A 27,201-nucleotide genomic window follows, 5' to 3' on the forward strand; every position below is an offset into this window, starting at 1 on the left:
ACCTGTAGGAACTTTGGTTTTTGAGGCCGTGATGTTATCGGTCAACGGCTTTAAAAGCTCTTGCAGGCAAGGAAGCATCGGCTCAGATAATGTCATTGTAGGAGCTCTGTTTTCTCTGAAAATGAGGCTTAAACTGCTCTGCTTTCTGCTGGCAGGCTGTTCAGTCACCTTCCCCAGCCTCCCTAGTTTCACGTGCACAGATAAGAACCCAGCAGAAAACAGCAGCCAATTAATAACACGTTTGTTTCTTTCTTTTTTTCCTTCTCTGATGGGGGTGGGGAAGGAGGCGGGGGAGAAACGGATGCTAGATAAAATGTGATTAATCTATAATTGGACTAGAGAAGACATCTAAAGCAAAAATAAAAACGAACGTAGGTGTAACTCCTAGCTTAGGGCTCCAAAATATTAGCAGCCCAGCCCATCCAGATGACATACTCCAAAAGATCTCTGGTCCGCAGAGGAGATGGAAAACTACCACCCTTGGTGGGTTGCCAAACGAGGCACCTCCTTGTGCAAGTCTGATACGCTGCAAATGCCTCGTGGTGTCTTCGGGAAGCCTTTCTGGGCAGAGGGGAGCAGGGGAGCGTGGGGAAGAGGTGCCCTCTGGGGTGAAGGGGCTGGTCCCTGCTGCTTGGGCTGTGCTGGAGGCGCTGGCGGTGTTCGTGGCATGGGCTGGCTTGGAGACGTGGCTCTGGTCCTGTGCGTAGTCCGCTGACTTAGACAAGGTTATGCTTGTAAACTGCTCTCCCGTCCTAGGCTTGCTCTGAGGGTGACTTTGGTGGCACGAGTGAGAACTGCGCCCGGCTGTCCGACCGTCAGGCCTGGTTGGGGGGCTGCCGAACCCTTCTCCCTTCCCCTAACCAGCTGCATCTGAGAGGGACAGGCAGGGGAGGGTCTCTGCCTCGCTGCACCGTGTTCCTTTCCCCCGGTGGTACCTGGTGGCGTGACAAAGGTGGCGGGCAAGGATCCAGTGGGTCTCAGCTGTGGAGCACCAAGCACAACAGAGCTCCTCTATTGCTTCTTCTCCAGCTGGGCTCCTTGAGGGTTGTCACCTCTTTATCTTCTGGGCCAGCTCCTCACCTTCTCTAAGTCTGCACAGCTCTGTAGGTTGCCACCAGCTAGCAGCTTGTGCCATGAGCCAACGGATCGCTGCCCACCAGTACCAGCTGAGGATCTGAAACTTGGTATTTCTGCCCAGAAACCCTGCTACTGGAAAGTTTGCTGTGGTCCTTTCCCCTTCCAAACAGTGGCACAAAGCTAGGCAGAAATCGTCGTCTGCCCTGGCAATATCAGACCTCAGGTTTTGTGTGAAGGCAGTGGCTTCCTGCACCCCGGGCATCTTTTCTGCAGAGACCTGTCCTGCATACACAAAAGGTGCTGCAGCCACGACCGCTCCATGGGTGCTCTGGCGATGCTGGAGGTGAAAGACTCTGCCAGCCGGCAGGGAGGTGTCTCTAATTAGCACTCATGTGCTATTTATCTCTCGCTTTCCTTCCAATACCAATTTCTACCCTAGAAAACTCTTCAGCCACACATTGATTTATAGAGTGGTCTCTGCTTCATTTTGAAACAAGGCCATTAATGCTGTTAACTCGCTGCTTTCTCCCAAAATCTCCCACGCTGCTGGCATTCCCGCAGCTGGGCAGGGGATTGTTAAGCTCTATAGAGTCTTAAGGCCTGGCTGACTTAAACGCAGGGCTCCATGAAGGCTCTTCCCCAGCTGAGGGACCGGCCCGTGGCATCCAAGCTGGGTAATTCTTCTCCTTCCTCATCAGCAGTAGGCAGGAGCCAGGGAGTGTCTGCGTGGGGAGCTGGAGAGGGGGTGGCTGTTGGCTCAGCTGCGGCCCCCCCCGGGGCAGGAGTGCTCTGGAGGGGGGGGGGTTGGCAGGTGCAGGGCAGGGGGCAGGCAGGGTGGGCTGTGCCTTCCTGCATCCCCTGGGGCGAAATAAATGGTGGGGGAGGATTTGGAGGGTACGTCCTCCCCTCTCCTTGCAACATCTGTGATTCAGAGGTTTGGTTTCTGTTTGTTTGCAGCATCCCTTGGTGGGGTTGCGTGCGGGAGGCAAGATTGCTTTTGTTGTTTGCTCTGCGGAGGGCAGGGAGAACAATAAGCCCACTTGGAGCTGGGAAGCCAGGCTGGTGAGAGCTGGGCTGGCTGCTCAGGTGGGTCAACAGGTTGAGGCACTGGGCTCTGGGGGTCAGCTCCCCATCATCCATGTCTTCCTGCCACCCTCCTCCTATCCTGGGCGCTCCGCAGGGGCGCGGAAAGCCCTCTCAGCTGGGGTACTTGTTAGCGAGGTGGCCGTGGAGCACGATGGCCCAGCCAAGAGCAGCCAGCTCTGGCGCCGAGAGCAAGGACATAAAGCTGCCCTGCTCACGTGGGAGCTGGGGGAGGAGAGCAGGGCCCTGCCTCGCTGGTGGCAGTTTTGGCTCTGACCGTGCCCGCACACATGATGCGCTCCCGTTCCTGGCGTGGGCAAGCCTCCTCCCGTTCCCCGGTGCGAGCAGAGGCGAGGGGCTGGGAGCAGAACAATGCGGGGGAAGCAGGGTCCAGGCAGTGCCCTCTGTTCGTGCTGCTCTCCCAGCCCTGCTAGGGAGAAAGAAGCCCTCTTGGTGCAGCACCGGCTGTTTGGCCCCTTTTGCTATCGCCAGCTCTTTGGTCTGGCAGGTTTGGGTTTCTTCTTGGCCCCGGCAGCTTTCTGGATCAAGCGCAGGAGCGCGTCGTAATCTCAGAGCTACATCTTGCTTCAGCCTGTCTGGAGCAAGCATCCCTCGCGGGCGGGGAGAATCATGATGGGTCGCCAGGGTGGTGGGAGCCAGCCCTTTTTTTTCTGGCGTCTGTGCGCCTTTGCAGATGTGTTAATGGCACCAGGCAGCTGTGGGTCCTGTCTGTGCTGGGTTTGGAGATATCTGAGAAGGCTGAAGAGGGCTGGACACCCATTTCCTTTTGGCAAGCGTGGATAGGGTGATGCTGGCCCAAACCCGTCGCACCAGGCCCAGGGAGCAGCGCTAAGCACTTATTTATGGATACATAAAAGCAGCAGTGGTGCATGAAATGAGGACATCTGAGAAATTAAATATTGGAAAAATGCTTTCTTGTGCCTGGCAGCACCATAAATACAGGGTCTGCAGAACTGGTCCAGGCGTGGGGTTAGGTAGAGAGAGTGGTGGTGCAGGTGGCTTTTCGAGTCCGCGTAGGGAATCAGTTAGCAGATGAATCTCGCAGTGCTCTTGGTGCTGGGCATTGTCTTTCACCTGGCTGCTGGATGTCCTCTCTTCAGCACCCTGTTGTGGCTTTGCCTCGTCAGGTCCTGCTCTGTTTCCCGCTCCAGCTAGCGTCCCCTCTGCCATGAAGAGAGCCAGCCACCTGCAGCGTTGCGAGGACTGGTTCCCCGTGTTCCTGCTGGTGGCCATCTCTGCCTTCATGGTGTGTTACAGAGCGTCTGGTCTGTGTTAGGGGGGTGATGGGAAATGCTCCCCAGCTGTAGATGGCTCCATGAGTTTGGGCAGGCTGAGGGTGACCTTGGCCGTGCTGAGGTGAAGCCGAGAAAACTCACTAACAACTCGGTGTTATCCAGCAGGGATTCTTTATGGCGGCACCGGGCAGCACGGGGGATGATTCCTTCCATCCCTGCACACCCAAGCGTTAGGATTCTTGCCTTATATTTACAGCTTTCGTGTTTATTCATTACATTTCTAAGAAAAGGTTGGGTTATTGTCATTATTTCATTAACAGAAGTTCCTCCCGTAGTCCCGCCTCAGTCCGCCCAAGTGACACCTCCATCGGGGGTCCTTGGTGGTCGTTGGGGATGAAGGTCTGAGTCTTCCTCAGGGTTGAACTTTTGAACTTGTCCTGTGGCCCATGCCCTGAACCATCCTGGGTCTTTTCCAATTCACAGAACCAGTTTTTCCTCGCTGCCCTCCCTCTCTCTCCTGCTCAGTCCTTTGTGTTCCTTGAGCCCCCCACAGTCTGACTGGAGGATCCCACCGGGTGTCCTTCGCTTGGCGGATTCTGCTTCATCCTTATCTTTAAAGTGTGTGTTAGTCGACAATGGAGCTGCGCATAAGGGTTCGTTAGCCATGCTTTATTACGGAGGCAGCAAGAGAGCTTGGAGGGTGCGTGTGCTTTGCCGCCCTGCAAAGGGGACCATTCCGCTAGGGATGTCCGAGCGGCGTTGGGAAGTGGTGTTTCACGACCTCTCTGCTCTTTTCCAGCCCTGGGTCTGCATGTGTTGGCAGCTGAGGAGGTGATGCCTGGGCACGGGAGGGGGCAATGTGTGGGTTGGGGGCTTTCCCGGGCTGCGCAGGGCTGTGGTGCGCTTCGGCACCACGTGTTGTGGAAACATTTAGGTTGGAAAAGATCCTTAAGATCATAGAGTCCGACCGTAAACCTAAGGCTGCCAAGTCCACTGCTAAACCATGTCCCTAAGCCACGTATCAGAGGCCCTGGTCTTGCTCCTCCTGTTTCATACTTCATCAGGAAAAGATGCTCCTTCCTTTTATTTGATCATTTTTAATTAACATCCTGTAATTCTGTTGAACAGCTTCCTCTGGCCGGTAACCTGTTGGCACTGAAGTAGTGAGGGGGAAATAATTGCCTTGGGTTTAGAAGGCATGTAAGGTGCTTACCTCCCCTTGCCTGCTCCGCCTCGTTACGCGTGCTCCCCAGCCTACCTGCAGCCCTAAAGCTAAACCTTGCCGTGTGTTGGAGGCGAGAAGGCTGGGGCTGGCCCGTGCCTCAGGAGACGTCTATGCTGTCCACAGCCTCCTCCCTCTGCCAAATTCATGCTGAGCCCTTCCAGTCCCTGTTGGGAGAGCATACTGGGAGGTAGCTGTGGGCTTTTAGGTTCTTGAAGGAGCCAGGTTGCTCCCTGGGCAGCTCTGTGTCTGCTCAGGGGGACAGGGGAGGGGACACTTGGCTGCCCTGGGAAGAAAGCCATGAAAATAGAACTTAAAATAAAACACAAGCTCTTCAATTTTGTTCGCTGTGTGCCTGGTGGTACAGGAGCACCCTGCTGGCTTTGGCTGCTAAATCCCAGCCTGTGTCTCTTTTAACACAAGCCAATATAAGACTCGGATGCTGCAAAATGAATTCATAGCGCAGGCTTCGTGGCGGGGCTGATCTCGGTTCGTAGGGAAGGTGCTGCAGACCCGTCTTTTTTTTTTTTGTCTGCCCACAGGTGCATTTTGCAGCCCCCCGGGTCTTTTCTGACCAACCCACACTCTCTGCTTTTCACACCCGTGCTTTTCCTGGCCCCAGCCCTCTCCTACGCAGGCGGTTTGAAATGTGGGGAGCTGACTTGCAGCAGCAGGAGGGGGGAAAGCAATCTGCTCCAGCAGTAATCCGTCTCGCTACAGCCTCGGGCTGTGGTGTCCACCCGTCTCAGCTCCCTGCCTGACGAACGCTATCGGGCAGCGGGGCTGAGGTTAAAGCCTTCCTGGTGCTCCTTGCAGGCCCACCGTGGCTACTGGGCTGCTGTGGCCTCTCCTCTCTGTGTGGAGAAGTGGAAAAGGAGGCGTGTGTGGGGAAGGGGTGCTCCATGGAGGCACGTGTGTTTGGGGCAGGGGCTGCCCCAGGGCCGCGGCAGCTCAGTGGAGATGCTCTCCCGCTGGATTGTGCTGTCGGCGTTCCCCTCGCGAGCCTTGTTACGCTGAGGAACGACTCCTTTGCGAGGGGAAGCGTGGTGGGGAGCAGGGAGAGGATTGCACCCCCGGCCCGAACACCTCGTGCCCCGCTGCGTGGCACTCGGGTAGCCTGTCCCGAGGCAGACTGGGCAGAGCCCAGCCCGGCGCTGGCTCCAGCAGCGTGAGCTCTGGTGGTGTTTCTGCACCTCTGGCTTGTGGCAGCCGCTGGGCCGAGGCTGGCGTTGCTGAGCGAGGAGGGACTGGGAGCGTCGGAGCGTGGCGGGAAGTCTTGTCACCCGTCACAGAACAGGGGGGGGAAAATAAAATCACTCTCTCTGCGCAAGGTGAAATTTTTGTACCAGGCTTCTCAGCAGCTGCTCACTTTTAATTACATAGCGCCTACTCCCTCTCCAAGACTTTGCTGCAGCACGGGCTGAAACACTGACCTCCTGCATCACCAGTATGGCGCTTGCACCCACTGCCTCGGGTGGGGGAATGGCCCAGGGTGCTCTTCTGTTTACCCCAGGATCCTGGGCAATTCATGCCATCCATCCCCTAGCTAACCCAGGGGGTCCCACGGTGAAGTCGCCATCATTCTATCTCTGGCTTCCCCTTCCTTGCTTATATTTGCACCCTATGGCAGTGAGGCAACAGCTCGGGAGCCAGGACTGGGGTCTGCTTGTGGAGCTTCATCCCCGTGCACTCGCCCCACGGCCCGGCCCAGCTTGCTTGCCTGCTGCTGCAGTGGGAACGGCTGTTGCCCTGCCTGGGTTTTGGACCCTGAGCCCCTCAGCGAAGTGTGCTTCAGCCGAACAAGCTCAGGCTGCTTCAGGGTTGCTCTGGAGAGAGGAGAGATGCTAAACATAGCTCTTCAAAAGCTGAGCGGTAGATAAGGTAGCAGCAGTTATTAGACACCACTTTTGATCTCTTGAGAGCATTTTCTTCTCCATTTACAGTGAGGTTTGAGCTTTCTCTTGGGGATCAATTTGTGCACCTTCATGTTACGTGGCTTAAGTGTTAGAGGAGGAGTAGATGGGAGAACTGCTAAGGTGTTCCTGTTGTTTTTCCCTGTATCAGGTCCCTGTTAAGGTTGCCGATCCCCAAGCTTGCTTCACTCTCCCCACATCTCTGCCTCGTGTCTCCCAGGACTATCCTTCTGGTGTTTAGTATCGGAGCGTTGTGACAAAGAAACAGCATTTCTCTGCCTTTGTCTTCTCTTCCCCTTGGCCACGTCATGCTGAAGTTGGTGCGTGATACCTTTCAGAGAGAGCTAGTGCATCGCTACCAGCTCCCGAATTAGCCCACTGCAGATACTGCCTGGGGCTGTGCTGTAGCAGAGGATTTCTTGCCAAGTGACCGTTGTTTTTGTAGGAACGTGCCCCAAGGTCACAGTGACACGAGGAGTCTTGCTGTTTCGGTGGCAGGCAAGTGTTTGCTGAGAACAGGAGCGGCTGCCACGTGTGCTCCACGGTGCTTGGCCAGCGCCCGCGACCCCAGCACCTTCTGCCACAAGCAGGGATCCAGCCCCTCTGGGGACAGGCTGCGGGGCTGGGGCAGCACAGGAGTGAGTCTGTCCTGTGTAAACGGGTGCTCTGCTTCAGCTGGGGTCACCAAGGCTGAATCTGGCCTCTCCTGGACAGGGCACTTGGTGCAGAGCTGCTGCCTAAGCGAAGGGACAGCTCAGGGCAGGCTCGTGTGCGGTGGCAGGCAGCGTGCAGCCGAGGGGAGGCCAGGCTCAGCGCGGACCCTGTGGGTTAGGGATGCAGTCGCTACGTTTAATACTTCGTATGAAGCGCGGAGGGAGAGCAAAGGAGAGCGGGAGGCGTGAAGCTGGCTGAAAGCCCCAAGGTATGAGCAAGCTCCTTGTAAAGAGCGTGAGTAGATCGTGCAGAGTGCCCGGCAGCCTGGGGCCTGGGGGAGGTTGGCAAAGGGCAGCGTGCTGGCTTTGGCAACCGCGCAGCTGAGCGCTGGCTTTGGACCCGCTGTGGCTGGGGAGGAGCCGTCTTTCCCTCCAGAGGCTGCTGCAGCCCTCCTTCCCTTGCCGAGCTCTTCTCTGATCTTCCTCGTTTGTAAACACGCTGTTTTGCAGAGCGTGGCCTCCGCAGGCAGGTGGGAGCAGGTTAAAACAATCCAAGTATTTTTTTTTTTTTTTTTTTTCCTTCTTGCCCTTGCCTCCCTCCCTCGCACGGGCTGCGTAGAGGCTGCCATCCCATCTGGGCGCACTCTGTGTGCGCTGAGCTTGGGGTGTTTTGCTGCGGCGCGGCTCCTCGGGGCAGATGCCTACTCTTGGCCGCTTGCTCCGTGGCGAGGCTGGGGGGGATCTGTGGGCGCTGGGGTGCGCAGGCAGGGCGGCGGGAGCCTGCTGCTGAGGCTGGCTGCATCCATCCATCTCCATCCCTTGGGGAGAGCGTTTCCAAACTGCTGCTCTCTCTGATGGAGGCTGATGAATTCTTCCAGCGGTTGGGAGCCGTGACTGTCTGCTCAGAGCCGATCTTGCAGGGGGCTCGTGACAGATTAATGAGAGAGTCTTTTCAGATGGTGATGTTTGATTTGCAAGAGTGACTTTGATGTTTTAAACTCAAGAACATGATGCTTTCAACTCCTCCCTGCTCCACCCTGCCCTGCCCGCCCCCGGCACCGCCTTCGCCTTGCTCACTACCATCTCCTTGCCACCAGCACATGATTCTGCTTTTAGATCTTCCAACTAATCAACTTTGTTCCTTGCTGCCCACCCCTCCTGACCCCCAGTTTGACTGTGTAGTCAGTTCTCCTCCTGCTTCTCCTCTGTCTGCCTTGGCTCGTGCTGCCTGCACCACCAGTGTCAGCCCTGCGGGGTGCTGGGCTGCCCTTTCCCGGCTGAGGATGGGCTGTGGTGCCCACTGCTCTGCTGCTCGCTGGGCTGTAAAAGGTTGTGGCTGGTGACAACCGCGTTCCTGGGCTTCCCCTCGCTCCCTCCCTGCGTGACACAGGAGCGCAGAGTGCGTTTCGGGGTGCTGAACTACCACACTGTGGTTTCGGGAGGAGATAGCTCATTTCCCAGAGATCTCTGTCATGCGTAGAGCTGTGCAAGCAAGATCCTTGAAGAGCTGAAAGCGTCACAGGCGCTCTCAAACTGGATGGTGGATGCCTGTCGTTCTCTCAGCTTCTTAAGGACCTTCCGTCCTTAGAACGTGTTGGCTTGAAAACTTTAAGTGGTTTGGGGACTTGTTCTGGAGAGGTTGTTGTGGCCGTAGGCACCCCAGATTTGCAGCTGCAGTGTAGCTCAGCTCCGTGGCTAAACTGTGGAAATAAAGATGTGCCCCATCCTGATGAGCGAGGAGGGGTGCTGCCTTCCCCGTCCCCTTTGGTGCCCGGAGGGCTGCATGCAGGGGTGCTGGCAGTGCCTTTAGCCAGCGTTTGCCCCTGGCCTGCTGCTGCTCGGGGAAGCTGTCCCCTGCTTTCCAGATCCGTCTCCGTGGCCTTGCGTGAAGTCGCTGTCCCCTGTCATAGGCAGGGACAGGGCATGAACTGGGTGAAGATGGGCAAAACTGGGACTTGGGGCTAATACATCCCTAATACAGCTCTGAGTGCCGGGGGTAGGGGCTCTAAACAAAAGTGCCTGGGTTAAGCAGTGTGGTGTTAACGACACACAATCTGCGTTTCTTTCGTCTATCTTGACGTGGCCTGCGAGGTGGCCTGTGGCTTGCACACCCCGGCTCTGCTGCCGGCGCCTGCGTGTGGCTCTCCCAGCCCCGCCATGGAGGCCTTCGAGCAGGGCGGGTGGCTCCTTCTCCCTCACCAAGCAAGCCCTGGCCGACACGATTAATATTGATGGCAGGGAGGGGTGAGCCCGGGAAGAGGAGTAAATGTGCACGGGCGAGAGTCTGGGCTGGAGCGCCAGCCTCGCCGATCTCTATGGCAACGGGCCCCTCGCGCTCATGCAGAATTAATGCCGGCCTTCGCTGTCCTGACACGCGCTGCTCCGTCCCCGGGGCCTCGTGTTTCCCCTCGGCCCTTTCGGCACAAGGAGGCCCCAAAAGCAGCTCGGCCCTCCCTCCTCTTCGCCGCCTTTCGCCCCAGCGCCGTCCCTCCGTGCTGGATGGCAGCGGGGCAGGCCTGGCTAGGCCGGCATGGTGGGGCCTTGCCCCTTCTGCAGAAGGAAGGCTCAGCCTCTGGGGTTTATTGTGCCCGTGCCCTCGCCCTTTGCTGTCAGGCATGTTTGCTTGTGCTTCTTGTCTCCTGTCCATGGCAGGCTCCGGCAGCCCACTGGGCTCCAAGGGCACTGCGCGGCGTTTTCCATGGCTTCTTGCCTGCTCCGTGCTGGTGGCTTTGCCCCTCTAACGTAGGTGTGTAACGGTGACTGCTCTGAGGCAGGATTTGGGACAGGCCGGGTCACCACCATGGCCCGCTAGTGACCTCCTCGTCCGTGGGGACTAAGTTGGGGAATGGCGGTAGGTGGGACGCAGAGGTGCGCGTCAGCTCGGTGCCCATCGGCGTGCGTTAGGGATTGAAAAGACGCGTTTGAGCATCACAGGTTTTTTCCCTCTGCTGCCAAGCCGAGCCAGTTCGGGGCTGCTTTCTGCTTTGTGTTCCTCTGACCGGTCTGCTTTAAATGGCTTTAGTGGGGGAGCACCCACGGCTTTCCAAAGAGGGAGAGTTTTTAATCCAGTAGCATTAGATTAAAAGGCAGCCGCCTTGCACGTTGGGTACGGACCAATTTCAGGCTCCTCCTATGAACAAGAATACCGAGTGCCAGGGGTTCAGCTACCAGCGGGTCCCCAGAGGTGCAGGTTGCCCTAACCATCCTGGGTGTGCTGCAGGGAAGGGTCTGGCTCGCTCCATCTTCTGCCTGTGGCCCTTGCTGCAGGGATTCATGGCTGTGTCTGTCCAGAGCGCGGCCGCGTGGCTGTCGTGCATCGTTCGCCTTTCCTCTTTCCTACCCCGTTCCTGTCAGTGGAGACACTTCAAGCCATGAAAGCAGGTACATCCCACCCTCCTGTCTTCCACCCACGAGCTGTAATCAAGTTTCCGGCTGTGCTTTTCTGATTGTTTTTTCTCGGTCCATTCGGAGAAGGGATGGACTCCCCTGGGATCTGGAGCAGGTCCAGGCTAGCAAACGCAGGTTCTGCCTTTTCAGCAGGCAGGCCTGGCTGGGGAGGGGGGAGCTGCCAGGAATTGCCTGCGCAATCCCAGCGTCTCCATCCTCTGTGGGTGTTTAGGGCCCTCCTCCTCCTCCTCCTCCTCCTCCTCCCTTGGCAAGATTCTTGCTGAGGAGAAAGCTTTGGTCCTGGAGGGGGAAACTGTGTGCCCACCAGAGCCCCTCTCAGGTGCTCCTCTCGGTGGCCCGGCTGCATGGCTGGGCACTGCCAGGGGACGTGGAGCAGGCAGGCACTGCAGAGGGCCTGGCAGGGTGCAATAAGCAATCAGCAAGCTGCTCCAGTAGCATTTTTTGTCTTTTCTGTACAGTGGAAAAGAGCAATTTTGACATTACATTTATGATTATTGTTATTAAGCTGGAGAAACATTTTAATGTGAATGCTTGGGGCTTATTAGATAGAGCTCTTCACCTCAAGATCTCAGAGCACTTGATGAAGCCAGCTTGTTATTAATCCCTACTGCTTACATTGAGCTACTTACCTACTGACATTGGGGGCTTGGCGATTATTATTGTCTGCAGTTTCTGTAAATGAGAGAGCCAAGGTGCAGAACTGGATGGGGACTTGAAGCTGGAAGCTCTGAAGCTGGAAGCAGAAGCTGCTCTCCACCCTCCCTGGCTGCAGCTGACTGCCACCTCCCTGCTGCTTGTCCACGCTGCTCCGGTCCAGGAAGCCTGGAAGAAGGCTGGGATGGATTGAGAAGCTGGCCCAAGAGCTCTACCTGGAGCACTTGGTGCAAATGGCAGTGGGGCCAGAACTGGCAACTGGGAGAGAAGTGAAGGGTGCTGCTGTCTCGGGGCTGGGGAGGGCAGCAACTTGGAAGCCTTGGCTGTTGCTTTTTTTTTTGGGATGCAGGGGACTGAAGGAGGGCACTGTGCAAGCCTTTGCTTGGGGAGAGAGGGGGTTGCTGAGGCGCAGTGTGAGCCTTTTGCATACATGTATTCTCACGGGCTCTCGCTTGGCAGAATAGTCTTGCTAGCTCTGGCCCAGGGGTGTTCCAGGATGGGCCAGTATACGTGTGTGTGCTGTGCAGCATCTTTGTTTTGCCCAGTCTCTTCAGCCCAGCTCAAGCAGAGCCTTTGCTTCCACAGCAGTCTCCTCCCGAGCTGCCTGCAGCCTCACACCAGCTCCCGCATCATTCTGCAGAGCAGAGCCGTGTGTGGCTCGTAGCCATTCTCGCGGTGGCTCTGGCCCTCTCTGTTGGCCGCAGCAGAGCTGTCCTGTTCTCAGCTGCCCTTCCAGCCGTTCTGGGCATCTGCAGGCACTGTTAGACGTGAGGAGGTGGAGCTGGTGCCATCTGCCCTGGCAGCTACACGTGGAGTACCAGCCACCTGTGCCCGCACAAGCTGCTCGGGGAAATGCTGAGCTGAACCTTGGCAGGGGCTTCCCTGGTAATGAAGCATCCCGCTCCCTCCCTGGTGCTAATTAGGGGCTGCCTGAGGAAGTGCCACGGATGGGGTGGGACGCTTGGATCCGAACCGGTGTCCTTAACACCTGGTGCAATGGGTAGTCGTTCTTCTTCCTGCAGGAGCAGCTCGGTTCTGATGAATGCCAGCAGCTCTTGGCCCGGACCTCAGTAAGAAGCGCTCTGCAACCCTGACTCTCAATCTTCCCACCCCAGTTTCAGCTGCCAGCGTTGATAGGCTCCCAGACGCTCCTCTCTCAGCATGTCCTCTCTCTCCTTTCCTCTTTTCTTCGCTCGTGGCTCATCGATGCAGGCATCCCACCCTGGCTTCCCGTGCGTTGGTCCAGAGAAGCACTGGCAGGCTGGGGAAGGCGTTTTCATAGGTGGCTTCTGCCGCTTGGTTGCTATGCCTGGCTGGTGCCCCTGCCCTGCTGCCTTTTGGAAGGAGCCATCCCCTCTTGCCCCAGCTTTTCGTGTGAAAACCCCCCGCCCCACCCCAGCCAGGCAAGGTCTACCCTGCAGAGCGGACACAGTAGAGGCACCCAAGTTCACTCCCCCGTCTGCTCATCCCTGAGGGGGGCAGGAGGCAGCTGGCAGGCAGGCAGAGCCCAGCTGTGGCTCCAGCTGTTGTGGGGTGGGAGCTGCCCGGCACGTTCCCCATGCCTGTCGGAGAATGCTCCAGGCTGCAGCAGTGCCCTGACCTTCCTCCGCTCTGGGCTGTTCGGAGGAGAGGCCGCGGCACTTTGGCGTGCCCCTCACCTTCCCCAATTAGGCAGAGAGCAGGGAAACCTCGTTAGCATCCCTTTGTGCTCTTTACCCTGAACCAGGCAATCACTGCAGGACACAAGGTAGAGCCTCAGAGCATAACCTGAGCTGGAGCCAAGGCTCTGAATCCAGTCAGGTCTTTCCCCCTAGCCTTGATCTCTTCTGAAAGCCTTTCTTGCCTTTGCAGGCTCGGCTTGGGGGTTGCTGAGGGAGAGGAGACTGCTCTGTCCGCCCGTGGAGTCATGCTGACTCAGTTGGGGTGGGAAGCACAGTACCGTGAATTATTTGCAGCAACACCTTTTGCTTTTCCTCCTCTCCAGGAGGTGCACTTTATTATTGTTGTTGTTGTTATTGTTATTTATTATTCTGTTTCTGCTCCAGTGGTGCTAAGAGACATGGTGAGTCTTGGCTGGTATTCAGCGTGGTTACAATAAGCCCCAGCCCTCCCTTTTGTTCTGTACGGCTTGATCAAGTGTTGTATAGATACCTCACTTTAGCTGTTTCCCTCCCTCATCTTCGGCGGCTCAGGAGGTTTGGGAAAGGTCAGCCTAGGAGCTGTAGCTTTTTTCTGCTCCAGACAAGCGCTGCTCTCATTGTTTGCCAAATGCCTTGCTGCGCCTCCGTCTCTGCAGCTCCAGGATGATTTAACCAGAGCTGTGCTTTGCTTTAGATCCAGTTTGCTCCCTGACCTCGCTGCACAGCTTTGCTGGGTGCTTCCTAGGCAGTTTTGAAGCACAGACTTGGAACGAGTGCTGAGAAATCCCACCTCCCCTCTGTGACTGGGGAACAGGCACAACAGGCTGCAGCCTCCTGAGCAGGGGCTCCATCTCTTGCAAGCTCACATTGACTCTGGTTCCCCACTGCCTTCCAGTGTCCGCCCTGCAGACGTGTTGCCCCATAGCTGGCTCAAAAGCCTCCACCTGCAGCGTCGCTGTGGATAAGGCACGCCTAGGGCTTGATCTTAACCAAGCCCTGCCTTGGCCTATCTGTTGGGTGATGTAGAAGGCACACTGGTGGGAAAACTGGTGGGAAAACGTGTGGTCACTGTGCTGGTGACGTTGTAGAGGTGTCACTAGAGGGGCAGCAGGCAGCAGAGCCCCGGTCCCTCTGCCTGCCCCTGCTCTACGGTGCTTGTCCCGGTTGGGTGGGCAGGTAGATGATTTCCTCGCCGTGCTGGCGAGCACCATCTCTGCATTCCTGTCTGGCCTCAAGCTCGGAGGCGTGAAGACAAGGCTGGTCCTTTTGTTATGTCGTGGCCTGACGTCCAGCAGAGCAGGGCCCAGCCCCTGGGTGCCTGAAATAGCGGTGCTGGGAACAGAGAGGGGCCTGGAGCCCCTCACTTGTGGGATGCTTTGGATAGCGCCGTCTTCACCACTGCTGTTGGGAATCGAATTTAAGAGGTCCTTGCACTTCTGTAAGCTTTATTTGCTGCCTGGAGTTTAGTTGGGTTGCCATGTGCAAGCGTTAGGACAAGAGCGCTTCGTGCCTCCCGTATCGCTGCCTTCTGCCCGCACCCAGCACGGCGCTTCTGTCTGTAGCGGCTCTGCACGGGGAATGGGATGTGAGGGCTTGGTCAGTGCTGAGTACCCTGGAACTGGGCTGATAGCCTCTTCTTTTTTGCTTCTGGTTTCCCAACTTTTAGTCCTTCCGTGTCGGTGATGGTTACACTGCTTGAGCCCTCCCAGGTAAAATTAGAGAGAAAGGGAGATAGAGACGTTGGGGGAAGAAGAAAGCTCCCTCTGAATTTCATCCTTTGCAGAGCTTGTTGGGTTGAGTCATCTTAGCAGGCATAATAAACCTGTTTCATCTCCTGGGTCTGGCAGGGGAATTAAGGCATTTTGTTTTATTCTCGGTGTTCTGAGCTTGCATCATCCAGCTGCATCACAGCATTGGATGGTTGAGCTTTCAGAATTGTCTGCTGTGAACAAATAGGCTTCTTCACCAGTAGCACCAGCGATGGTTAGAAGTGAAAGAAACTTTAAACAATCAATTTGCTTGTCACAATTTGTTTCTGGTTTGAAGCATTTTTCTTTCTCACTTTGTCTGCTTCTCAGCCTGATCACTGAAACTCACCGAGGCTGGGTCCTCGTCTGCAGGAAGGACTGAAGCTGAAGCACAGCGTTTGGGGGTCGCATCCTGCCATACCCCTCCTCTCCATCCTGCCTGGGTGTCCGCAGGGCAACCGGGCCATCCCCTTGAGTCGGGATGAGCTCCGAGGCACCGCAGTGTGCGAGCTTCTCTCCTGGGGATGGAGCTTGTTGGCAGGGAGTGGGAAGGTGTCTGTCAAACACCGGTGCTGTAAAGGCTCACTTTTACAACACTCGGTTGATACGGAACGGGAGGATAATAAATACCCTTTATATAATCTCTTTTGCTCACATATCAGCCTATTATGTCCCTGATTTTATTATTCTGGGGGCAGGAGTGAAACTTCAGTTCTGACAAAATATCAGTTTTCTTTATGTGGCTTGACCCAATTAACTTTATAATACTTTGTGGCCTTTTTGTCATTTAGCATTGCTTTTACCACTTCAGATTAAGAGATTCTGAAATATATGTGGGCAAAACAATTACAGGGAGGATCACTTAAAAGGTGGCAAGACGCAGTTTAGCTCCAAATTGGAACGAACAGCTTGAAAAGTTTCCCTGAAGAAGACTCAAAACCGTGAGCCGTGGTTTAATTTCTTCAGAAGTCCTGTCCAGTGCTGAAAGATTTTTTTCCTGCCAGGTTCACAGGCTGGCTGGCTGCTGTGGGGCCTGGGAAGAGAAATGGGCCGCAGGGGATTGAAGGCAAAAGTGCCGTGGGTGCATGAGCTGGGTGGGAAGGAAGTGCACCCAAAAATAGCAGCAAGCGTCTTAGGACAAGGTTTTTGAAGTGCTCGGTGCTGCCGAGCGACTTGGGTCCCACTGAAAACTTCCTCGCTTCGGGTGGGACCAGACCTGGGTAGGCTGTTTGCTTTGGAAGCTCTTGCCTTGGATGTGTGAGGCTCCTTTCTCTACAAGGAGGCAAAAACAAGATCAGAAGAGCTCAAGAAAGGAGACAGCTGTCCCTGACACCTACTTTGAAGTCCTGGACGCGCTTCCTACCTTGTTTTCCCTGTCTGCAAGTGTGCTGCTGAACCTGGGCTGGTGTGTCCTGAAGGCAAGTGCCTTCAGACAGGCGCCTCTTTCTCCCTTGCCTTCGAGCAGGCCCCTGGTCGGACTCTGCTCCAAGCTGGCTCTGCATCTGCTGTGCACACCAGCTGCCCTCTTTTCCCTTCCCATCCCAGCGGGAGGTCTGGTCTCTAAGACAGCTCCTCGACGACAGCTCCATCTCTGCCTCCCTTGCAACCAGCAGCTGATTATACGCTACACAGCTACAGTTCTCTTCCACAGATCTGCGCCTCCAGGCGGGGGGACGGGATGAATCCCCGCTTGTCCTGCATTTCGGATTCCTCACTTGCACACCTCCCTGCACCCTCTAATCTAAGCTCAACAGGCTCATCTGCATTTTTTTTTTTTAGGAAAGAGAGAGACAGGGAGAGAAAGAGCAGCGATGGAAAGAGTAGGAGCGACTATCCAGGGCGCTTCATAAAAATGATGAATTGCTTTTAGATATCGGGCAGGAGAGAAAGAGAGTTCTTTTTTATTTGATGATATTAGTCTCTTAGTAGTGCATTGTTGCTGCGCACACGAGCTCAAAAATCTCAAGGCAGTCAAAGGCAAACGCCCGGGAATTGAAGTGTAAATGAGCCGCTGTCGAGCGTTTTATTTTGCCTTTTATGATGGCGCTTTCTCTCGTTATGTAGGTCAGTCTCCGTTTCCGACGTGTGCCGCGTGCGTAGGCGAGCGCGGGGCGGCGAGGTGCGCCCGGGGGGCGGCAGGCGGTGCCCGCGGTGCGTGGGTGCAGGAGCGGTGCGGTGGGTGCCGGCGCAGGGACGGCGCTCGGCAGGGCGGCGCGGCGGGTGCGCCCGTGGCAGCGAGCGCTGGGTGAAAAGCTCTGGCACCTCTTGCTGTCTCACCTACAGACCACTGGAGACACCTGGCCTCTCCCTTCCTCCCTCTGACTGAAGGATTACATTTCCTACCACATTAGCAATTCAGATGCTGAACTGGTCTGTGCTGGCTGCTCTGATCAGTGGATGCGATAAAGAGATTAGTGCCTCTCCTTTAGAGGAACACCAGCCATTGATTCAGCTGCTTTGCATAAATGGCAATGAATAAAGCAGTGTGTGTGTGTGTGTGTGTGTGTGTGTGTGTGTGTGTGGGATGAGCTGTCCCACACTGGGACAGGCGAGGACGTTTTCTTCTCCGTTCCTGGACTTCCCTTTCTCTCGCTGGTTAGTTGTGGAGGGCTCTCAAAGGCTTGAGCAAAGGAGCCCTGGGCAGAGCAAGTGCTTTCCGGAGCTCTGGGGACATTCCTCCGTGTCTGTAGTGGGATTGGAGACACCTCCCTGCTCGTGAGCTTGGCCTCGACCTCCCTGCTGCGGTGCAGAGCTGGTGACAGACCTTTCTTTCTCCAGTTCATGCTGGAAAGGAGTGGAATGGGCAACCTGGAGCGAGAAGGGGCACAGAGAGGGCAAGAGGGCAAGGTTTGTTACTCCTTTTGGACCATGCTGTCGTCCAGCCTCTTCCCTCCCTGTCCTTCCGTGGGATGAAGGTGCCAAGCACGTATCCTACCTTACCTGGCCGCAGGGCTCAGTCACTCAGGAGTGACTGCGGTAGAGCCAGTGTGGATGGTGGTGTGGTGCCTGAGGGCCAAGAGGGTTCTGCCTTCTAGGACAACGTCCCTTCAGGGGAAGCTTTCTCTGGGTCACAGGCTTTACTGACTCCGTTGCCCGTGCTGCCCTTCCCCGTGGCCTCTGTGCCGTCTGCTCTGCGCGGCACCAGTGTGATGGAGCAGGCGCTGAGATGACCTGTGCCTTTGCTTAGTGCCCGTGCCCTGGGCTCAGGCGGGAGATGGGGGCTCGGGGTGCAGCAGCCCTTCTTCTCAGGCACGGGGCTTTGGGGTAGGTGCCTCTAGCAAGGTTAGCTTGGCCCCCCTACACCTCAAACGCACCCTCGGTATCCCTGGAGAGGGACCCAACTGAACCGCGTGGTTCCTGGCAGGCAGCATGCTGAGATGGTGATGTCCTCGCCCAGGAAAGGACCTCGCTGTGCCTAGAGCATCCTCCTCTCGCTGGCACTGCCCTTGCAGTCCTGGTCACCCGGAGGGCTGCAGCCCATCCCCGAGCCTGGGCGGTGTGAGCAGCTCTGCCAGGGGAGAGAGGAGAGGCACGGGTGGGTGCCTGGACCCGGGTGCTGGGCTGCACCCCTCCTGTTTGCGGAGGAGCTTACCTGTCTCTCCATGCCTGTGCCCACAGCGTGTCGAGGGATGCTCTGCGGGTTCGGGGCGGTGTGCGAGAGGAGCTCCACCGACCCCTCCCAGGCCTCCTGCGTCTGCAAGAAGACAGCTTGCCCCGTCGTGGTGGCTCCTGTCTGCGGCTCTGATTATTCCACCTACAGCAACGAGTGTGAGCTGGAGAAGGCCCAGTGCAACCAACAGCGGCGGATCAAAGTCATCAGCAAGGGACCGTGTGGTGAGTGCGAGGGCAGGCTCTCCTGCTTCCAGGAGGTGACCGTGTGAGGCCAGGGAGACTCGTCCCGAGTTCACGTCATCGCTGCGGTGCTGGTGATGTCCAGGGGCACAGGGACAGGTCTGATGGGAAGGAGCAGCGAGAGAATCACCAGCTCTGTCTTGGTGATGGGCAGAGTTTAATGAGCAGGCAAACCGATGGCCAAAGGCTACTCTTCAGGAGGTGTGTGGCAGCCCGGTGGGGAACAGCCCTCTGTCTCAGGCAGCTCTGCCTGCTGCACCACACGGCCTCCCCAGAGCGGGTCGTGTCTGCCACGGCTAGAAGTTGGGGAGACCCAGCGTGTGCACAGGCTGGGTGGGCTGATGAAAGCCCTTCCCCAGCCTGGCATTCACCAGCTGTGAGCAAGGAGCTGTGTAAATGAGACCCCAGTCTCCTCATCTCAGAGTAAATTAACTTGACCTTTCTCTCACGCGGCACTCTGGCTTGCAGTAGATCTGCACCCGGCACTCCTGCTGGGGCTCTTGTCAGAGGGGAGAGACTGCCGAGTGATTTATTTAAAATAATAATCATAAAAATGTGACAAATAAAGGGCAAAAGAAAAAGCTGGCAAATACATTTTGGCCCTTCCCCGTCAGTGAGGAAATTGCTTCTTGAGCTCTTCCTCTAATTACAGTTTGCAGGAGGTGCCTTAAGGACCCTTGTTTTGCTCATTTGCTGGAGCAAGAGGCTCTCGGAGAGCGTGTGTAGGGAAGGATGGCACCTCGCAGCAGTGAGGCTGAGAGGTTTAGAAAGGAAGGGCTCTGCCTGAAGTGCCAGGTGGGGAGTGAGCTCCCTTCCTCGCGTGCCGTGGGTTCGGGGCTGATCCTACAGCCTCACGATTCTGCCTGCCTCCATGGCCATTGGGGTGGATGAGCTCGCTGCTCAGGACCAGGGACGTGGTTCCAGCATCCACTGAAGCCGATGGAAGGACATCCATCGGCATCGTGTACGTTTCTGGGCGCTCGGAGGGCCTGAGGCCGATGGAGAGATACCGTGGTGTGTCGGGCTGATTTGTGCCGTGAGAGGAGCGAGCGGGAGATGTCGGCATGGGAGCAGAGGCCCCCGCGCTCCCGCCTATGCCGTGCCCCCTCTTCTCTCGCCTCAGGCTCCAAGGACCCCTGCGCAGAGGTGACCTGCAGCTTTGGCAGCACGTGCGTCCGCTCCGCCGACGGTCAGTCGGCCAAGTGCGTCTGCCCGTCGTCCTGCAGCGGCGTTCCTGAGAGCGCGGTGTGCGGCAGCGACGGCAAAGACTACCGCAGCGAGTGCGACCTCAACAAGCACGCCTGCGACAAGCAGGAGAATGTTTTCAAGAAGTTTGACGGCGCCTGTGGTGAGTCCCCTGGCCCCCCCCCCCCGGGGGTATTGCTTTAAAAATGTTTCCTCTTGCATCAGGAGTATTGAGGGCAGACCAGTGGGAAATGGCAAGGGTTGCGGGGAAAAGTTTGCCCGCACGGCTGCTGTCGTCAGCTCGAAAACACGGGCTGGGCAGAAAAAAGGTCGGTCTGGGGGCGACAGCTTCTGAAACTCAGACCAAGCCGACGCTTCCCCCCGTGGCGTTTGGCTGTGGGTGTTTCTGCTGGGGACCCACTGACCTAGAGAGTAGGCGCAACATCTGCGCCACCTCCTTTCCCTCCTGCTGTTTCCCCTGGCTGGAGTCCCCTCGGCTGCTGCTTTTGGCAAGAAGCCTGCTGGTAGCCGACGTCCCAGGGCTCGCGGGCAGGCAGCTCCCTCTAATTAAAGGAGCCCGACAGGCACAGATCCCAGAGTGCAAACACAGTCCTGCCACTCCAAGGATGGCTTCCTCTTTGGCTAATGATGGCTGGGGATACTTGTAATTAAAAGCAACTGTATTCATTAGGAAAACCATGAGATCAGCCAGGACACGTGCCAGACCAGTGTTTGTCCCCAGGGGAAGGAGTGTGGGAGTGTTTGGGCAGGCTGGAAACCTGGAAGAGCTTTAATTGCGCTTTCGCTGCTCGGTCCCAAGTAGGGCGAGATGGGTGCAAGTGGGAGGTGTGAAAGAGATGTCACCCTGGGTGCTCCAGGTTTCTAGGGCGAAGAATAGGCTTTGAGCCTCGCTGCTCCTTCGAGGTCCTCCTGATTTTAGCTGGGCATCAGCAGAAACTCGGGCAGTCTGGGTTGAGCGGCTGGGCTATAGGACCTGAAAATACTTGAAGGTATTTGGCCTCTGTTGGGTGTGCTGTAAGGCTTGAGGATGTACTGCAAGGTAGGGGAGAGAGTGGGGATGAGCAGTGCAGGCAGAGTACATCTCGAATATCCTCATCATGCAGTCCCTGAGGTATGTCTGTGCGCCTGCCTCGTCCCCAGCCCCTCTGATGCAGTCCCCATCTCCTCCACTGTACCACATCCCCGCCCTGCTAGAGCAGCCTTATTTACCCACAGCTCCTTGAGCCCACACAAGATGTTCTTGTGATTTTGTTGGTGTTTGCGGAGGCCTCCAAGGAGGTAGCACATCCCTGGCTGTCTGCGGGTGTCACCGCAGGGCAGCAGCGAGCACGGGACAGCTCTTGCTGGAGGGGTAATGGGAGATGGATTGGGTAGGTCCTGCGGGAGCTCCTTTGTCTGCTTCGTTTCCACGATTACTGCACATGCTACAACGGACAAAGCGAAAGGCTTCAGCTGTGACCCTGTCCCAGGCCAGCCTTCTCCAAGGGATGTGGGGGCGGCTGAAAGGGAGGTCTGCCGCCTGCTTGCGAGAGGCTGGGGAAGCAAGGTGCTGTGTTGTTTCTTCCCCTTGTCAGCCTGGGACTGTGGTCAATGCCTAGGGTTCAGGCTAGGTAGGATTAAAGGGTGAAAACATACAATCGTGTTTCTGCAATTGCAGACAATGAATCAGCACTCTCCAGGTACTGTGCTTGGCAAGGGAGAGAAAAACCTAGGGCTAGCATAGGGATTAGGGAAGAGTCTGCTTTGCCCATGTCTTTGGTATGCTAATGTGAGCTCAGCTTATCAGCGAGGTTGATCCAGATAAGCCTAGATTAGAGCAGTGGGGCTAGGCAGCAGTGTGGCCCTGCCTGCCTTCGGGGCTCTTCCAGCACTTCGGGAAGAGGAGGAGGAGCGGGATGGGAGTAAGAAGAATCTTGCAATGCCCAGCTAACGCCCCTTGGGCTTGGGAGGTTCGCTTGGGTTGAGGGAGAGAGCCCTGTCCCCTAGACAGCAGGGAGTGAAGGCAGCTCGGGATGGGATAGAAGGCAGAGCTCGTTCCATCCAGCAGTCGCTTTGGAAAGGGCGAGTGTCCTCAGTGTGGGCAGCTCAGTAAAAAAATGAGTCCTTGCATGTGCAGAGCCCTACAGATACCCAGTCTCAAGGAAGAGATCAGCACACGCTGAGCGCCGCTGGGGAAGGTACGGGGGCTCTGGGGGCCAGCTGGGAGGGAGGAGGGCAAGCTGGGAAGCGCCTCTCTGGGCAGAGCGTGAGTGCGCCTGACTGTCTGCTCTGGCTCCGTGCGCAGACCCGTGTAAAGGCGTCCTCAACGACATGAACCGTGTTTGCCGGGTGAACCCCCGCACCCGCAGGGCAGACCTGCTCTCCCGCCCTGAGAACTGTCCTCCAAAGAGGGAGCTTGTGTGCGGGGACGACGGGGTGACTTACGACAACGAGTGCGTGATGGGGCGCTCGGGGGCCATCCGGGGCTTGGAGATCCAGAAGGTGCGTTCAGGGCAGTGCCAGCATCAGGGTAAGTACCTCTGTGCTTCCTGGGGAACAGGAGCGTGTGGGTTCCTGACCTTCCCCCTCCGTGCCGTGCTCTTGGCAAGGAGAGGACACCCTTCCCCTGTCCCCGTGGTGAGCGCAAGCGGCGCTGTCCTCTCTCCTCCCAGACAAATGCAAGGAGGAGTGCAAGTTCAACGCCGTCTGCCTGAACCGCCGCGGCACCGCTCGCTGCTCCTGTGACCGCGTCACCTGCGATGGCGCCTACCGGCCTGTCTGTGCCCGCGACAGCCGCACCTACAGCAACGACTGCGAGCGCCGGAAAGCTGAGTGCCACCAGAAGGCTGCCATCCCAGTAAAGCACAGCGGACCCTGTGGTAAGCACTGGTGCCGCCGGGCTGGATGCCCGCAGGAACGCTGGTACCCCCATACCTCTCGCTTCCCAGCCCCCAGCAGCCACTTTTGAGCTCAGCCTGTGTCAGTCCTTTCCGTGCAGGCCGTGGTGCTCGCGTTGGTGCGGGGAAGCTGCAGGTAAGTTGTGACTGGGGGGCCCAGCGTCTGAGCAAGCCACAGGCTCTCTTCAGTCTTGCGGCCGACAAGCCCTGAATATCCATTCCTCCCTGTTCTTTTTCCTTCCAGCAGTCATCAGTCCTCGTGTGTGTGTGCCCATGTGTTCCTCCTTGGTCTTGTCTCTGTCTGATGTGCTCAGTAACACGGGGAAGAAGCGTTTGTGTTGTTTAAACTGTGATGTCCTGCTGGTTTCTCTCGTTCACCGCCACGGCCAGGTGCACATTCACCGCCACGCAGTTCCTGTGCAGCCCACGCCATTCATTTCTCCTCCCAGGGTAGTGCCAGCCCCTCAGCTCCTTCCATGCTTCCCTCTCCATGCCTGCCTGCTTCTCTCAGCTCCAGGTACTCTCCGTAAGGAACCCTTCTCAGCACGCCCGCTCTCTGGAGGTCTCACCGTGTCTTTGTCGTCTCTGGGAGAAGCTTTTGACCTTTCCAATGGATGCTTTTTCAGGCGTATGTGATAGGATGGGGCTTCAGGTCCCTAGGATGTTGGGAACGTCCAATTTTAAAATTACTGTGCAGAAGATGAAGGAGGTTAAACACAGTCACTGAATTGATTCGTATGAGCTGGAAGGACTCTTCGTTTCAGCTCAGATTGGTTTTTTACTAGATCTAGAACTGTGTCCTGTTATTTTAAGCTGATGTTTTACAAGGTATCAGCTGTATCAAACCTTCTGTAGTACTTGGAAATCAAGCCCCATGTTGTGGGTCTGTTTTGTTGGCTTTGTGCTCCTAGGTGCTCCTGTGCAGTAGGTTTTTAATGCTGCCAGGCCCAGCTGCTTGAAAACGGTTTGTCAAGCTCCCAAAATCACACTTAATGTAATCACAATGTTATTTTAAATCGGCTGTTTCCCTGTGTTTCTGGTGGTTGAATGATTAGGAGTCAGTTCCCCAAGTTCTCCCTACAGGGAGGGCAACAGAGGCACCTTTCAGTCCTCTGTCTCCCTGGGCTGCGGGGAGCTGGTGCTGGATGGCAACCAGAAGCCTTGCCAGGAAGCCACGCACGGCGGCAAGTCTCGTTTTCCTACCCTGTTGAGCCACTGTGGAGCTTTGCCAGAGCTCTGGGGCAGCGGGACCAGGAGGTGGTTGTTTGCAGCTGGGTGGCCGGGCCCTGGTGCCCTGGGCTCTGTACAAACCCTTCCCTGTACCTGCGTTAGTCAGGTCCTTGCTAAGACTTCCCGAATTTCTAGGGTGAGCAGAGAACTCGTGCTGCTAGTGACCCTGCTGTCAGACATGCAACATTTCCACCACGTTCAGTGGAGTGAGGCCGGTGGACAGTAGGATATGGTCCCTGTGCATCTGTGGTTCCTCTCTCCATCTTAGTCTGTTATTTTAGCTTCCCCTCAACTCCTCTTCCTCCAGGCGAGGACGGCGGATGCACACATCTGCTTTCAGGAGCTACATCCTCGTGGGGTAGGAGCAAACAAAGCTCGTAATCCGGGGGAAGTAAAACAAAGCCGGGGCTCTGTCTGCCGAAGCCTAGGATTTCAAAGTCCACGTGACATCTCCAGGCAGCCCTGTAGCAAACCACCGTGAGGTGTGGGCAAGCCTTTGGCCTCCCCATCCGCTTAGGAAAGCATCTTCTCTCTCAGCTCGGTGCTGCCCTTTGGGAAGAAAGCACGTCCTCCTCTGTGTCAGCAGCTCAGGCTCGATGTGAGATGAGAAACAGAATTAGAAGCGGGGACGGGGTGATGATGTTGCTTGCCAGCTTGTGTGTCAAGACAGGTCTTCTCGGCGTGAGCACTGCTGGGGATGCTAACTTCTCTCCTGGCTGAGGCTTCCTTGGGAGGCAGGGTGCAGTCCACCAGCGCAGGCTGGGACAGGACTCGTGGGGCACTCAGCAGTGGGCCAGACCAGGGGCTGAGGGAGCTACAGGCTCTGTCCGCCTCCCGCACGCTGGGCAGGGAGCTTGGCGAGTTCGTCCCTGCCTCTGCTGTGAGGATGCAGGAGATGCACGGAGCTGGGAAGAAGAGAAGGAAAGGAGAGACAGGCCGTTAGTGTGGTTGCAATATTTTAATCTCTCACACGTACCTGTCTCACGAACAATAAGCTCTGCCGCTGTTTTTTCCAGCAACAAGGCAAAGGAGGCAAAGCCAAACAAAACAGTCCAGGCCTTGTTTTTAATCCTTCTCTGCTTTGACACCGCGATGGTGCAGCTGAGAAAGAAGAGATGGGACGAGACTGATGTGGACAGGAGGTGGAGGGAAGGTGTCTGTAGTTGCATCTGTCTTTTCCTCCCTGCCTCTCTCTGCTCTCTCCCTCCCGGCTCTCTTTCTCTCTCCACTCTCTCTCTCTCTTTCCTTTTTCGCCTGTGTATTGTGTTTTACAGTGTTGCCTGTTTGGAGGAAGGAATTGTGTCCTCGCAGCACCCTTCTGCTCCCTACCCGGACATCTCTGCTAGGAGGTCGGCTTTCTCCCCTTCTCCGTAGCCACTGACAGTCCTGGCCTCTTCTCACTGCTCCCCACCTCTCTAGTTTTGCTTGAGAGCCCCTGGGATGGAGAGATTGCTCTGGTTTTGCTCCCATCCCTCGCCCCAAACACTTCCTGCTGGAATGGAAATGCCTTGCAGTGCAGTGGGGTCTTGTCCGATGTTTGCTGTGGCTTGACCCTTCGAGGCAAATGAGAGTGGGAGCAGAGGTGGGTGCTGTGAGCCCCCCACTCCTTAGCAAGCCCCCCTTCGGCTGATACATCAGTCTGGACTGCTCGTGGTTGATCTTACCTCTCCTTTTGCCCTCGACTAACCCCCCTTTCTTCCCCACCTCCTCCTTCCCAGAGACTTCTGCCTGCCTGGGACTGTGATGCTTGTCCCTTTGCTCTCCGTAGTGTGTGTCACGCTTGTCTGTGCAAGTCCAGGGGGCCGGGGCTCTGCAGGGATTGCGGCTCCCCTGCCCAGTGTCCAGCAAAGCACCATGTACCTTTTGGAAGCCCCGAGGAGGTGTCTGTGCTCAGATGTGGTTCTTTCCTAGGAATAACCCCTGCTGTGTCCCTGTGGAGCTGGTGCCGGAGCCCGCTGGGTGTCTTGGGCACAGATCGATGGGCTGTGCTGGGTTACAAACCAGCTTCAGAGCCTCTTCTCCATAGCCATCCACACGTGGGGCTTGCAGGAGAGCTCGGTGTCCCCGGCTCCCAGGGCTTGGTTAGGTTTCTACAAAGCTCAGCAGCAGGTGGGGGATCGTGCCCTTGTATCAGTCAGGGTGCTGAATGAGCAGTTTTCTTGGTGTGTGCCTCGGTTTCCCTGCCTACAAGATGGAGAAGGGCCAGAAATCAAAGCAGGTCTTGATTATAGCACAGCCTAAGGTCCTTGCTCAGTAGGTCCTCATTATATCCACCCGCATCAAGACTGGTGCCAAAACCTCCTTTGACATCTGCAGGTGCCCAGGGGTGTGAGTGAAATTTCACAGGCTGAGATTCAGGCAGGTTTCCCTGCTTAAGAAGGGCAAGTAACGTCAGGGCAGTGTTCTCCGTCAGGCCTGGCACCTCCCTGCACTCTCACTCGCTGCTCCCTTGCTCCCCAAGACCAGAGCGTGAGTTTGAATTTCAAATGAGCGAATGTATTTGCGTCGTGCCTGGCTCGTTGCATCCTTCTTGCCTAATTGTGTCCAGCAGAGGTGCTTTCTGCATGCAGGCGTGTGTCTCGGTGTGTTTGGGGGGGGACGTGATTATGGTAGAGATGTTGTTTTAAAGCAAGTGAAACCCAAGCAGGTGATGTGAGCAGCATCACAGGGCTGAGCACAACAGGGAGCGGTTCCTGGTCCTTGGGAGCTGCTCACAAACTCTTCAGCTTCAGGGAAGCTGGAGACACAGTTGAAAAGGTTGGGTTGAAGTAGTGGCCGTGTGCCTGAACCGTCCCCCTCTTCCCTGTTCCTTTGCAGAGACCCTTGGCTCTAAGTTTTGACTTGGTAGGTGCTTCCCAAAGAGCCAAATCCAAAATTCAGGCTTGCCTGTGCCCATGCTGTGGGCCGTTTTCTCCGCTGGTTGACAGCACGGAGCCAGGCTCCTGAGGGCTCAAGCCTTGCTCTTGCTCTGCAGATATGCCACCTTGGTCCTAGCAGGGGAGGAAAATGGACCCCGTGCCACGCCAGCAGGCTCTGGAGGGCTTTGTCTTTCCCACCGCCCTCCAGCTCCGTGCCTGCCTCGCTGTTCGGTGCTGGTGGGGCTGCGCTGTGTCTGCCTGTTGCATCCCATCTCGTCGTGGCCGCATTGTCTGTTCCCCTCATCTGTTTTGTCATGTGTCCTTGTCAGTGTTCAGTATGGATTAAATCCGTGTCCTTTCCTTGCCCCGGGTCCTCAGGGCTTTTGTCTTGAGTCACAAGAAGGGGTCACTGGGCAGCGCTGGGTCTCTCCCCAGCAGCGTGGCCAGTCCTGCCCCTTTTAGCTGCCTGTCTCGGCTTCTGGATGGTGGAGGGCATTCCTGGAGGGACATGCCTGCCTTCAGCGA

At 56.6% G+C, this 27,201-nt stretch overlaps 1 protein-coding gene across 1 annotated transcript in view; it reads left to right on the forward strand.

Moving 5' to 3' along the window:
* The window catches only part of AGRN (agrin), a 122,252-nt gene that overhangs the window by 62,781 nt on the left and 32,270 nt on the right, over positions 1 to 27,201 (forward strand). The window contains exons 5-8 of the mRNA XM_086476065.1: positions 18,273 to 18,488; positions 19,630 to 19,854; positions 21,997 to 22,221; positions 22,364 to 22,570. Coding sequence (XP_086332191.1) covers positions 18,273 to 18,488; positions 19,630 to 19,854; positions 21,997 to 22,221; positions 22,364 to 22,570 — 873 coding nt within the window. The remainder of the gene's footprint in view (positions 1 to 18,272; positions 18,489 to 19,629; positions 19,855 to 21,996; positions 22,222 to 22,363; positions 22,571 to 27,201) is intronic.

Source organism: Leptosomus discolor, chromosome 20 (assembly GCF_034619465.1).
Source record: "Leptosomus discolor isolate bLepDis1 chromosome 20, bLepDis1.hap2, whole genome shotgun sequence".
NCBI classification, from domain to species: Eukaryota; Metazoa; Chordata; class Aves; order Leptosomiformes; family Leptosomidae; genus Leptosomus; species Leptosomus discolor.